Below are 14,207 nucleotides of genomic sequence, written 5' to 3' on the forward strand. Positions count from 1 at the left end.
CTAGATATGATTGCAAAATTTGTTGTTATTGTACCATTATTTTGTTATTCACCTCTACCCGGGAATGTAATTTTGACAGCTGATCCAGTATGAGCGAAGTGTCACTTTTACTTGCGGAATAATTGAGCCGCACATTTTTCGCATTTTTCCGTACGGAAAAGTGACAGCGCCATTTGATTTGTACGATTTGTACGGCAGGCGTTACCGACATTATAAAATCAGCTTTACTTCTCAGCAGCGTACAGCACAAGTAATTTCGGCTGTGGAATCATTCCTTGGCCGTTTCATTAACCGTTATTAATAGTATATTTTGTTATTAATTAGTTATTCGATGATCTTAAAAGATAACATATCAACAACAAATTTTGCCATGATTGCATGTTTTGTTATTGATGTAATATTGAATCTCATGTATTATTAATAAATAATAATAAAACTAGATATGATTGCAAAATGTGTTGTTATTTAATCATTGTTTTGTCATTCACCTCAACCCGGGTTTGCACTTTTGACATTATTTAGGGTAACGGTCGTATTTTAGACCCCCCTAGGAAGTGAATATGAGTTTTCCTCCTAATTTGTTAATTGCACAGCATAACCAAGTCAATGAACTTGCCAACTTGGGGGTAAATGAACACCCTAAGCAATTTTCATGTTTTCTTGCTTATGTCAGATTATTTTTCAATTGCTCAGCATTGAAGAAGGATGTTTATGCAATGTAACAAGTTGAAATATTGTGATGGAAATAGAATTTTATCAACATTATTATAATTTTGAAAATTTCTTTCCACAGAGTCAATGTTCCAAACATGTGAGTAAAATTGGAGGTACTTGGGGTAAAATGAACATACAATGGGGGTAAAATGAACATATACTGAGGGTAAAATGAACACATGCTGGGGGTAAAATGAACATCATTCAAATTGAACGGGTTGCGGCATGATTCTCGGCATTTGGTACATGATCAATGCATATCTCACAGACATTCCGGAATCGATGGAACGTCAAGCCGTGACCATACGGATGGATTTCCATGTCTGTCTTTGTATTTCTTCCTGAAAACACTCGGCATCCGAAATAAAATCCGGCAGTATTCTTGCTGCAATGGTGTTCATATTAATCCCATCTCGAGTGGTTCATTTTACCCCCAAAAAATCAACATCTTCAAATCATTTGTTCTAAGAATTTATAAGATAAAAATACTTCAAATTTCCTTCTACTTATCATAAATACTTTAAAGATATGATGTGTTATGCTGTTCAATAGATTTTAATGATTTTTGTCTTAAAAACCCTAAATTCCACGATTGAAAATTTACATCATATGAGAAAACGGAGAGGCGTACTTTGTTTTTGTTTACTTTTTCAGCTTTGACAGTTCAAGATTGCGCTGGAGTTGTCGAAATAGCTTTTTTATCTGAGGATTCAGGATAGTGCTTCTTTTTTCTGGCGTTATGTCACAACTGGGATAAAGCCTGCTTCTCAGATTAGTGTTCTTATGAGCACTTCCACAGTTATTAACTGAGAGCTTTCTTTGCCGATTGACCATTTTTGCATGTGTATATCGTGTGGCAGGTACGAAGATACTCTATGCCCTGGGAATCGAGAAAATTTCCTTTACGAAAAGATCCTCAACCAGTGGGATTCGAACCCACGACCCTCAGCATGGTCATGCTGAATAGCTGCGCTTTTACCGCTACCGGCTATATGGGCCCTATGGATAGTGCTATGTTTTGCATAGATTTATAGCAATAATTACCGTGAAACACAAACCTGTTCATTTTACCACCCCCTGTTCATTTTACCCACAGTACCCCTAGAGAAATTTATTTTCTATGAGATAAAAATTCTCACATGACTAATGTGTAGTCCAAAAGACGTAGAAAATAATTTCATTGTAAATCACTGTTTTTCATTATTTTTGACACCCCCAAAACATTCTGGACCCCTGGCTTTTACATTCGATTGGAAACACAGCCTAAGATGCTGTTTGTTTCATATACTTGCGCATATTCCAATCATTCGATTAACAATGGAAAACCGCAGGAATTTTACGCTTTTAGTCCATAAATTTACCAAACATGTTTATCTACATTAAAAAAAAATCTGACAGCTTTAATTTATGTAAGTAACGTGTTGTAACGGTTACATGGATAAACTAGTTGAATTAAATTAATTTCAATCAAAATAAAGACATTTTCCATGCATTAACGGTTTATGTAAGTTTGAAACAGTCGTATATATCAAAACGACCTGCGAGCTGAGTTAATCATTGATTTTCATTAGAATGATGCAAATTTTGAAATTTTGGCTCACCTATGCTTAAATAAACGGCTTTTATTATGTTAAATATCCATTAAATCCAGCATAGCAAGTGATTTGGAAGAAATTTGACTGCACACGCCATTTGAAGTTTTTATGGAGATTACTATGGAAAACGCCAATCTTTTGTGTACAGCCATCTATCTCGCCGTCATAATATTTTATGGAAAAGTGTTTGTTACTCTACTCATGTGAAATTCTTTCAGCTACAACTTTGCCGAAGACCACATTTCGATTGGACATCAGGATAAATTGCTATTCATAATCATGAAGTGGGTTTGCATTTTGCATGCTTAACCAACTGCTCGGCAACAGTGGTGTTCCTGGCGGTTAGAATAGATCAAAGTAATCCAGGCTACTATGTTCTACACTGCCCATAACTGCATAACAGTCACATTTGTCATGTTTGTAGATTTCGAGTTAATACCGTGGAGAGTCATCAAATGATAAATACTTTCGATCATTTTACTGAAATCTGTGAGATTGTTCTAGAAAAGTCTAAAAAAATAGGGGAAGGGGTGGTAAAATGAACACCTTAAGGAAATCATCTTGTTTCTGATAGAAAAACGAGGAATTTGTATATTTCAACCGCACAACATCAAAAATAGGGATGTAATCTATAGCAGCTACATGGATTCAGACTAAAATAGCTAAATTTTCACATATTTTCATCGCTATCGAAAAGCGATGCAAATGTTCATTTTACCTGCACTATGTGGGTAAAATGAACAGGGGTTGGTGGTAAAATGAACACCATGCAAAATACGTGAGCAAAACAAATATTTCTGAAAATTGTCATTGCCCCACCAAAAATACATCCAATAATGATTGTAACCCATTCAAAAAGAATTCTAAATGTATCAGATTTGACATCATATCATAACGATATTCACCTCACTGAAAAACCTCAAGTCTTCCGACCCAAAAATTACGTCAGTTCTAATGTAATTATAATTGCATAACAGTCACATTGAGTTTCGTAACGTAGGGGAACACGGGGCAGTATGGACACCCTAAGGAATTTTCCTATTTTGACTGTAAAGACACGAATATTATACAGTTTTCATGCGCAGTATGCTTTTTAGAGTTCTCAAGCATTTGTTAAACATTGTTGCAAAATTTTGAAAAAAATATTTTGTTTGCAAAAATGGGTTTAAAAAAAGCTCATATTTGGTAGTCACCATCAAGCTAGCGGGGCAAAGTGGACACCCCCATGGGGCAGTATGGACACCTTAACGTTTATAAGAAAATTGTCCCACGATCATTCCCAAACCTCGAAAAATGAAGTACACATTCAGGAAACCATAGCGATAGATCACTGTACCACTGAAAACATGATTCAAACCAATTTACGACATTTTTCGTAGTGATGCCTTAAATATTGCCTCCAGATTAATTTTAATACAGAATTGATGATTTTCAACCGATTTGTGGTTCCGAATCATAATCATTGCATTGCATGCTTAATTGTTTTTGGATAGTTTTGTGTATGAAGTTACATTTCTTTTTCTTTAAAGTGTCAGCTCTACTTTGTCACTCGGTGTCCATATTGCCCCAACAGTACAGGAAATTTTCATATAAGTTTTTCAGTGTCTCAAAGTAGCAGAAAAAAATCTACTATATTTTTGAATTTACCATAAATAATTGAAGATTCAGTCAAGAGCTACATTTTCGGTCAACTTGCAGTCATTTGCTTCTGAAACCTTATTTGGTGAGGTGTGAATGTTATAATTTTTAAACCCAATAAAATCATGCTCCATTTTTTGGTTTAAAATCAATGTATAAAACATTTTTTCTGAAATTTTAGTGGCCAACTTACTTATTCGACAGGCAACTGAAATATTGTTTGCATCTAAAGTGTAAAATTATTCGCATATGCGAAGATACAGGGGGTGTCCATTCTGCCCCGGGTGTCCATACTGCCCCCGGTACACCTAATAGCAATGAAATTTCTATCAGAATTATTTTCTGACTATTCACAAAATATGTGATATGAGTTGTACAAAATATCAGCCTCAATTAAGCACTTTTGAGTTCCTGGTAATTTTTAGAAATTTTAGTTTCCTCCCATACTGCCATAAAATGCACATGTTGTGTTCAATTTACTCAATGCCTACTTTTGTCGAATGTTACAAATATGCAGTTATGGGCAGTACAGCAAAAAAGCAGTGTTGCTCTGAAAGTAATTGAATGATCATCTCAGCAAGGATCAGACTTTGTTGGCAATAATAACAAATTATCCTTACGTCCAATCAAAATGTGGTCTTCGGCAAAGTTATAAGTGGGAAGAATTCACATGAGAAAAGTATGTTCACTTTTCCATAGATTATTATGGACCTATGCACGAGTTCACTAATTTGACGTTTGAGCGGTGCCGAATTCACTCATTGCCATGGTCACATAAATAAGACGGCACCGCTAAAACGTCAAATAGTGAGCCCATGCATTTGTCCATTACGAGCTGTCAGAGGACCGAACACAAAAGGTTTGCCTTTTCCATAGTAATTTTCATATAAACTTCAAATGGCGTGTGCACAACTAAATTTCTTCCAAATTACTTTTAGGGAGAATGATTTTTATCATAATTGACATCGTTTAAGCATAGGGGAGCACGAACTTCAAAATTTGCATCAGTCTAGTGTTCATCTTACCCGCCTACCCTTATAAACGACCTACATTTTCAAGTAAAAATGATATAGGAAATTCAAATCAAAACATGTTATCAATATGTTTGTGATAACATACTTTGATTATCGAACCTGCTCATTTTCAGAATAATTTATTTTTTCTTACTTGAATTTTTAATTATATACACATCATAAAGACCTTTACAAAATTTACTTTCTGAATAGCAAACACAAAGTACCTTCAGAAACATTAGACAATCAATATCAAATTTTGACTATCATAGAAGCAAATCAATATTGTTTGTATGAAACTAGCCACACCATAAATATTTATCCGATAAATACAGATTACTCGGAATCAAAATACCATATACTTACCTTCCACATCAAAGCACGGATCCTGAGAAGCTTCCTCCAATATTGAGATTACATAGGACAGCACAATGTCGTCAACAATGCTGAGATCGGCATCCGGAATATGAGTGTTTATGAATTGAAAGAAACTGTTTTTCACAACATCGTGCTGTTGAGCAATGTTTGTCATCTGGGAAGGAAGAAAGTATTTTGATGTTAATATGAGGCTGAAGGAAATATCGATTTTTCCTGTAGGTGCTATGTTTTATGCAATATGTCAAGCATTTTCTATGTTGATTTCTAATCGTCTGCTATGCTGTAATTGGGGTTTAAAGACATATACTCCATTTCAGAATATTGTCTTTGATCGTATTAAGAAATAGAAGTTTAAATTGCTTACTTTTGAAGCTTTAATAAAAATGTCTGATACTCCGCCCTATAGTGGAAGCTGAAAACTAATTTCCTATGGTTCTGGGATGTTCTAACTAAAATGGTTTAGTCGCTGTTTCGAACAGAAACGGTAATAACTGTTAAGCTTTTACCACTGGTAATAAACTTAAGAAACGGATTCACGCACTCAAATGAAATATTTTTTGCACAGTACACCCAATTTTGTACATCCAGTAGCAAGATATGGATTTGAACTACACTATAGTAGGATGATAGGTGGACAGTCTCAAACAAAAGCCGATTTTTGATTACAGTTCTGGTCGGCAACATATACATACATCCTGCCTTAGCATACAACTACCCAACGTAAGCTTTACATATATTGCGAGAAGCTGGATGCGAACGCGTTTGTATGCGCAAGTTCAAGTTATAAACGAGGAACGATAGGTACGAGCACAATGTGCATCTTACGTTACAAATACTTCAACACTGTTTAAAAAACAACCTACAGTTGTGTTCAGAATAATAGTAAGTAGTGAAAGCCGATTTTTATACAAAATGCTCAACTCGGACATGCTGTAACATTATTTCCCATTGAGCCATTGGCATGAAATTTTGACAGAGAACTACAAATATGCTCTATTTTATTACACAGTTGTAGCAAAATTTGAATTATTTTAATGTACCGGTTCAGAAGTTAAGCATTAGATGAAATTGTTCAAAATAATAGTAGATTTTGTTTTGTAAATTTTTGTTAACCAAATATTTTGTATAATCAATGCATTTGTAATTGTTGAAATGATGTATAAAAAATATATATTAAACTCAAAAAACAGCAACTATTTGAATTATTCAAACGAATATTATTTTGAGCCTCTTCACATGGTGGTTATCTTTTTGACCAGTGCACATTGGTTCATATTTTCAAACAGCTGGCAAAAACCCCTTTTCCAAACTTATTTTTTAGTTGAAAAACAAAATCAAACATTCATCTAATATAATAGTTGAGAATACATACGAAAAGTTAAAAATAAACATGTTTTTCTACATGTTCAGACGTTAAATAGCTGACCTAAATTTTTGATTAAAAACTTAACTAATCAATTTTCATCGAAACCCGTGAAAAATATGGGTTTCAATAAATTTTTTTTTCTGATCTCATATAGATTCAAAAGCAGCATTTTTGTTAGAATTTCGCCCTATGACAACCAAAAAATAGTGACTACGCCCAAAAAAGAGTCTTCAACCCTAAATCATGTTCCAAAACACTTGTAATGGCTATAAATAGTGAAATATTAAGAATGCGTAATTTATGCCATGGTTGCAGCATGCCCCAGTTGAGCATGTTGTATGAAAGCCGGCATTCACTACCAGTCTTCTAAGATCATCCTTCTGCTCCAAGATTCAAATAAGCATGCTTTGAATTCAGCTCAATGAGCGGAATCGTTTTGAATCCTGAATTTTTCAATCTCAGCGTGCGGGATTTGTGCCAGGATTCAATCTCAGGATTGAATCACTAAAGCGCACTGGAGATTGATTGAATACAAGAATACAGCACCCTCCCCGAATGAAATAGTACAAAATGTTCCTCGTGTCCAATATGAATATTCGACGTTTCTATGGAGATTGGGAAGCACCGAGCCTATGGAACGAGAAGCGCAGTAGTAAGGATAGCAATAAAATTATATCGGTCATCTGAAACGCCCAAGAGTTGTATCAAACCACCCTACTAGTTGGCTCTACTGAAGGTCATTACCAGCCTTGGTTAAGTGTAATATTTGACCATCACAGCACTATGATTGGTAAATTAAGTCGTGGTCTTGTGGATGTCAATTCTAAAATTCTGATACCATTTTGTTCATATTCTCTGATTAAAAGCAAGCGGTCCCATCTAAATGGGAAGTCATTTCAGTACATATGTTTAGGTCAGAAGGCTGTCAGAAATTGACGATAGACTCATCCCAAACGTCCTGTCTGACAGGAATTTTCAGTTAACATTGCCAGAAATATCAATGCTGGCTCGATTCATTTCACCATCAAACAATTGATCAAGGATTGAATCCTGGGATTCAATCCTCCCATACACGTGGCATGATTCATTGCATGCCTGGATTTGAACCAAAAATGCGCGCGAAACAAATCTTGCTCTGGTGATTTTAAATCTCAGCAGCTCTTGGAAAGGGATTTTTTGAAGACTGTTCACTACTACAGGTATGTTCCGTTTTTATCAACACGATCGGCAATTTTCAGTTGACAAAAACGGAACCGTGACAAAAACGGAATAATTTTCTTAGGCAAAATATTTTACAAATTTGAAAATAAAATTGCACTTTGTCAGGATAATACACATTTGCATCATATAAATGCACAGTATTGATGTTTAGGAGCTGTGAAGAGCATTTAGATTGTTTATTCCTTTAGGTTGGTAATGAAAGTTGATTGCAGACTCCTATCAATCAATATAATGTAATAAATAATTAATAGTTTTAGTTTTACACAAATATATATATATACAAGAAATATCTTCTCTTTCCACTGTTCATCCTCATCCTTCTGCTTTTTCTTTTTGTGTTCTTATAAACACTTCCGCAGTTATCAACTGAGATCTGCCAAGGTACTTTTTTGCATTCTTGGCCACACCCGATTGGTGATTTAATGTGGAGTTATGTTACGAAAGTTTTGCAAACTGAAATGAATATTTACGGTTTAATGTGCTTTGAATTGCCAAAATGTTATCAGTAAAATGATTGTGGGAATGTTTATTTTATTGATTTTATTTATTTTTTTATTACATACTACCAACTTCGACAGGGATGCACTAGTTGTCAATTTGGAACAGCGTCATCTTTTTAGCTTTACGTTAGTTACGCCTTTTAGTTTTACGTTAGAACACGAAGAGACTGGCAATGAATAAACCTAAAGTTCTAGTTTTTTGTAAAGTAAAAATAATATTAAATACTAGTGGCCCGTCAAACCGGCAAACTTCATTTTGTCATCAAGTAGGTTGAAAAATGGCATGCAATCTCCCATACAACACGAGAGATTAGCTTTCAGTTGTTTTTTCCAGTTATTCCAGAGAATATTCCAAATTGTTCTCTTCACTCAAACACGTCAGAATTCTTGACCAATGCAACAGTGAAATAATCATGTAAGACTATTAGCCCTTTCTTCAGATATTTCGTGACATACAAACACCATTCCATTTCTTATTTATATAGAAGATCATAAAATACACAAAAGTGTATAAACTCTAGAACAAGCATCAACAAATTAGAACTTTTTGGTAAAAAACCCTTTTGTAAAGTTTTATGAATAAGCGTATGGCTGTTGGTATGAGACTCCTAATTAACATTTTAGTCTCCATCTGGGGAAGGGGTTCATGTCTGCTCAAAGATCAAGATCCCAGTAAAATAGGGTCCTAAAGCCTTGTCCAAATTTTAGTGCCAACCGCTTGAGTTAAGGCCAAAAACACATGTTTACTCATTTTTTTATGTTTTTCGTTTGTTTAAGACGAAAAAAACATATTTTTATGTTCTTTTAGATTTTGTCACACCCCTTGGCTTAAACTCAATTTTTGGAAGTATTTTTTTTCCGTGTCTCTTCGGAAATGTCAGATAGGAACAACCTCAGTGTTAAAACTAAAACCCCTGTGGTGTTTTTGTCGATTAAGCGAACGTCAAACATGATCAAAAGTGTCAACGTTCATTTAATGGATCCAATTTTTAAATTAAAGTTTAAACATGATATAACCGTTATTTGAGCGGGAAAAATTGCTAAAGTAGTTGCAGTAACATGCTCTTTCATGTATTCATGTATTCATGTATTGAATAAAACAGGCAATGGACATGCCCTATATCAACTGCAGCGATTTGCAGTAGACAGGATGTCCCGGGCCCGATCTATCTGACAAACCAATCGAGCCCTCTGTCACCATAGAAGATGGTGTCTCCATCATGTCGATAGCCTGGAATAAAAACAAGATTTCATTAAACATTTTAGGACCCTATTGGGATGGTAACGTGCGTAATGTGAGAACGTCCAGTATCAACAGTTTTTCAAATTTCAGCTATTTCAGCCCTTCATCCTCTTCCTCGATGCAAACTTATCAAGTATATGGAGACTTCAAAATGTTCTATAGATTGCTTAGTTTTGCTGGGCCCGTTCCTGTACCCCTTAAACAGGATCTAATCAATCGATCTAATCAATGCTATCGATTTCAAGAAATAGAAGATAATGTTCAAGATATGACGGGGTCGACAGTCTTATCAAACATAAAATAAGTTCGATCATGTCTCTTGTCATTGCTCAAACATTCTTGAGTTCATTCTCAAGTGCATCCCTTATAAAAAAAGAACTGAACATAAGGGTTAAGGGGAGGAGAGAGTTTGATATATCTTACGTGCCATACAATTTTTGTTTAATTTTCATACAAAAAATCATACCATAGGAGAAGGGGTCGAAAAACCGCCAAAATTGTCTTACGTAATTAAAGAATATAGGGTCTATCCAATTTTCATGGGAAAGAAAAATTAGAGAAAGGAGAGGTCTCTGCAACTCTCTTAGGTACGTTTTCAACTAATCACAAATTCCACAATTGGCCGTGGCCAGAGCAACTCTCGATTGTTGAAGCCAAGCCCGATTGTTGTTGGGTTAATCTTGTCCAACAGACCATGCTAAGTTTGAAAACTCCAATTGATTAGTGCATAAGAAGGAGTCAAACCTTATTGAATCGTATATAACTTGACACCTATCATGTATCGTAGGTGCTCAACATTAACATAATGTCGAAAAATCATCTCTAAGGCTATTGAAAAACATTTAAATTGCTTAAAGATAAGTATTTAGTTTATACTCTAAAGATTTTAAAAATAAAAAAATAAACAATTTTTGTGTGTTGATAAAAACGGAATAATTTGTTGACGAAATCGGAACGTGACAAAATCGGAGCGTGACAAAATCGGAACGTGATAAAAACGGAACATACCTGTATTATTTCGAACGCATTTTTTGTCACAAATTCAACAATAAAACAAAATTTAAAGAGATGACATGTAGTTTTTTCAACAATAAATTGCTTGTTTGTGTGTAATCAATATGTTTGAGCAGAAATTGAAACTTTTGATTACACTCAAAATTTCTTTTATCTAAAATATTACGAAAAACCCTTTTTTGGACCCGTTTGCCTGTAACTCAAAATTCAAAGCGATGACATATAGTTTTTTTTAACATGAAATTGATTTTGAAAGTCAAGTGAACATGTAAGAGTAAAAAAATCTGATAACACTCAAAATTTATTTTACCCAGAACACCACACAAGAAACATAATTCCTGAGATTTTTTGTCTGTAAATCAAAACTGAAGGGTATAATATGTAGTTTTTTCGGCATGAATCTACTTGTAGATGTCAACTAAACATGTTTGAGCAGAAATTGAAATTTTTGACTACACTCAAAATTTCTTTTATCTAAAATATTACAAAAGTCCTATTTTTGGATCCCTTTGCCTCGAAATTCAAAGCGATGCCATACAGTCGCCTCTCTACATCTCGATAGGATACTACCTGGAGAATCCTGGAAAACCTGGAATTCTCAGAGAATTTTATTCAACTTGGAAAAAACCTGGAATTCTCAGGGAATTTTGGTCTCACTCAGGGAAATATTTTTGCTGCGCCGCTTAAAAATGCTACTTGAACGATTCAGTTCATTAATAAACTTGGATGTTTTCCGTGAAATGCTTTCAAATAATCCACCATCGTGCATATTCTGCGCGGCGTGTGAGTAGAGACGAGTCACTCTCACCGCGAGTGACGTGAGACGACTAATGTTAATCAAATGGGAGCGAGTCGACAATTGTCACCTCATTCGACTCGTGTCACCTCACACGGCGCGCAGAATAGTCACGCATATATTTATCATAAAGTACTAAAACCATTGATTATCCGTAATTCAAAAAAATGTCTTGCAGGTTATGAATCTGCATGATATAAATTTTCAAAGGTAGCAGTAACATTACACAGCTTATCAAAGATAACATTACTAGACTCGACTAGTACATAAAACTGAAGACGACCTTACTGTTGAGGTCGAAATACGCGTATCTGTCAAAGGATACAAACTCTAGGGAAATTAAATGGTATAGTACTAAATTCGGTTTTTTCATCTACGTTTTCCAATGCATTTCTGGAATAAAAATCCAAGGGTTTTCTTCTTCTAAAGTTTATTTAAGGTTCCACACCAGTTAACACCACTGCAAATTTTCCAGAAATTACTCTGATCATTCTCACACAAACTTCTTTGGGTATTCCTTCCGATGTTATTCAAGAAATTAGAATTCAGAAGATTCTACGGGTTAAGCTGTTTCATTGATTTTTTTTTTCAATAGCTTAACAATTGATCTACGAAATCTTCTAAAACTTCCTCATGTGTCCAGAAGTTCTTTCAGGGATCCTTGTACATCAAGAGTTATGTACTTTAAACCTTACACAAGTTTCATCAGTGTTTACTTTAGGTTTTCTTCTGGGACATTACTTGTCCAGATTTTTCGTTGAGACTGAAAGCCGCTAAGAAAATCCCCGGTGCAACTCATAACCGTCGAAAGCATCCAGATATCGAGATATGAAGAGTAAAAATGTATGCAGAATGAAGGGACCGAAAGAATTATCGACATCGACATGTAGAACATCGAGATGTGGAGAGTCGACTGTATAGTGTTTTCGACATGAGCTTTTGGACTGCTCTTGGTCTGTTGTGCAACTTTTCCGAAGACATCAACCTTCTAGCACATCAGGATCTTAAGTTATAGAAGATTGAGGAAAATTTGTCACTAGCGCCACCTAGGGGATAAATTCTGAATTAGATTGGTTACTGCCGGATAGCCATTGATTTGCTGAACAAGTTTGCCGATGATGCCAATTTTGATACCCCAAGACAATCCGGAATAACTCCGGAATCACTGGGACCATATTCCCAAGTTTCCTGGACCATAAACTACACGCAAAAAAATTGTGCGGTAAAAACTACCATTTTAGGGGGTTAACTTAAGCGCTCGCACCGGCAATTTTCAGCAGACCAGAAATGCGCTTGATTTTACCATGTCTATAGTCGGAATCAGATTGTTGTAAATTATTTCTGTCAAATGTACCAGTAATGCGGTGGGGTGTACCGTAAACATAGTAAATTGGTCTGAATTTCCATGGTAGTTTCAAGAATGGGTGTAGTCAGCTAAAATAGTTATTTTTACCACAGAATTTTTTCCCGTGTAGTTTTTCGAGAAGTTCTGAAAATTTCAACAAAATCCATTATGTACATTTTAGTGTGTTTTTTGCGTGTGAGAAGTATGTTGGCTGGATGAAGGTTCAATCCGAGTGGCCATATCCGGTACATTATAGACGGTGAAAAATTATTCACTTAAAATGTTGAATATAAGATAATAATGATTTATGCAAATTAAAGTGATAGCCATTGGAAATGAATAAAGATAACTTGACATGTCCCTTTTTTACCCAACTTGACCCAGTGACCCACCGGAATAACTGCGGCCACAGGAATATTTACGAGTTCCTCTGGCCATTTCTAGAAACTAGATATGTGTACCAGTACACTGACAACAAATATTTGAATCCGTTAAGTATTCTCTGAGCGGTATTTTTCAGTGCTCCATAAACAGTACTTTTTGTGGGATTCACCGGCGGACACCCAGCAGGTAGCGAAGTGGACAGGCCAACACCGAAAGCGGACGGTATTAACCCGGGGAACTTGTGATAACGAGGAAATAAAACGTACTCGTACCGACTACTGTAGAAACGTGTTTATTGATCGGACTGTTACACGGGAACGAAAATTCACAGGAGTTTTGATTGCACTTTTTCTCTACTGCAGTAATGATTGCAGTGTAGTGGCGCCGGGTAAAAATATTGCCTCACTTATACACTGCTAACACTTTTCAATACTATTTTTTCTACTATTGTCTGGTCCGCTGGATATGATACACTGCGCGGCTGTTGTCAAGTTTCCAAAACGCGCATTTGCCCAAAATTCCACGCGGCAAATGGTCCAGGAAAGGAACAACCGCGTTTGACGAAACACCGCAATGTTATCTCCCATAAGAATGAAGTAAAAAGGGAGCAAAATCGCGGTTGTTCCTTTCCTCTGAGAAACTCCGCCTGTCCTTTTGAGCAAATGCGATAATATTGATCCCTTTTCGATCGTTGTTTGGATCTGTGCCTTCGATTTTTCGTTGGACTCTTTAGCGAAAGCTAGCGGTGGTAATCTGTCACCGTCTGGATACCGTCTTGGGAAAAACCTCTTAGACGGATTCGTCGAGTGTACACTAAGGACTGTTCATTTTATAAAGTGGACACCTTGTGCATGCTGTATCTTTTTAATTTATCAATGAAATTTCAATCGGTTTTCTGCACATCGTTTGACTAGTATTGTACAATGTTGTGATAATAAAAATTCTCCAAAATTAATTAAATTTCACACGAATATGGAACAACGATTAGAACGGTCGGTTT

At 35.5% G+C, this 14,207-nt stretch overlaps 1 protein-coding gene across 1 annotated transcript in view; it reads right to left on the reverse strand.

Moving 5' to 3' along the window:
• The window catches only part of LOC110678085 (CUE domain-containing protein 2-like), a 31,998-nt gene extending 26,013 nt beyond the window's left edge, over positions 1 to 5,985 (reverse strand). The window contains exons 1-2 of the mRNA XM_021850662.1: positions 5,703 to 5,985; positions 5,327 to 5,492 (exon numbers count right to left, since the gene is read on the reverse strand). Of these exons, the coding sequence (XP_021706354.1) occupies positions 5,327 to 5,492 (166 nt within the window). The 5' untranslated portion in view covers positions 5,703 to 5,985. The remainder of the gene's footprint in view (positions 1 to 5,326; positions 5,493 to 5,702) is intronic.
• Between the last annotated feature and the right edge of the window lie 8,222 nt (positions 5,986 to 14,207).

This window comes from Aedes aegypti, chromosome 1, assembly GCF_002204515.2.
Source record: "Aedes aegypti strain LVP_AGWG chromosome 1, AaegL5.0 Primary Assembly, whole genome shotgun sequence".
Taxonomy (NCBI): Eukaryota; Metazoa; Arthropoda; class Insecta; order Diptera; family Culicidae; genus Aedes; species Aedes aegypti.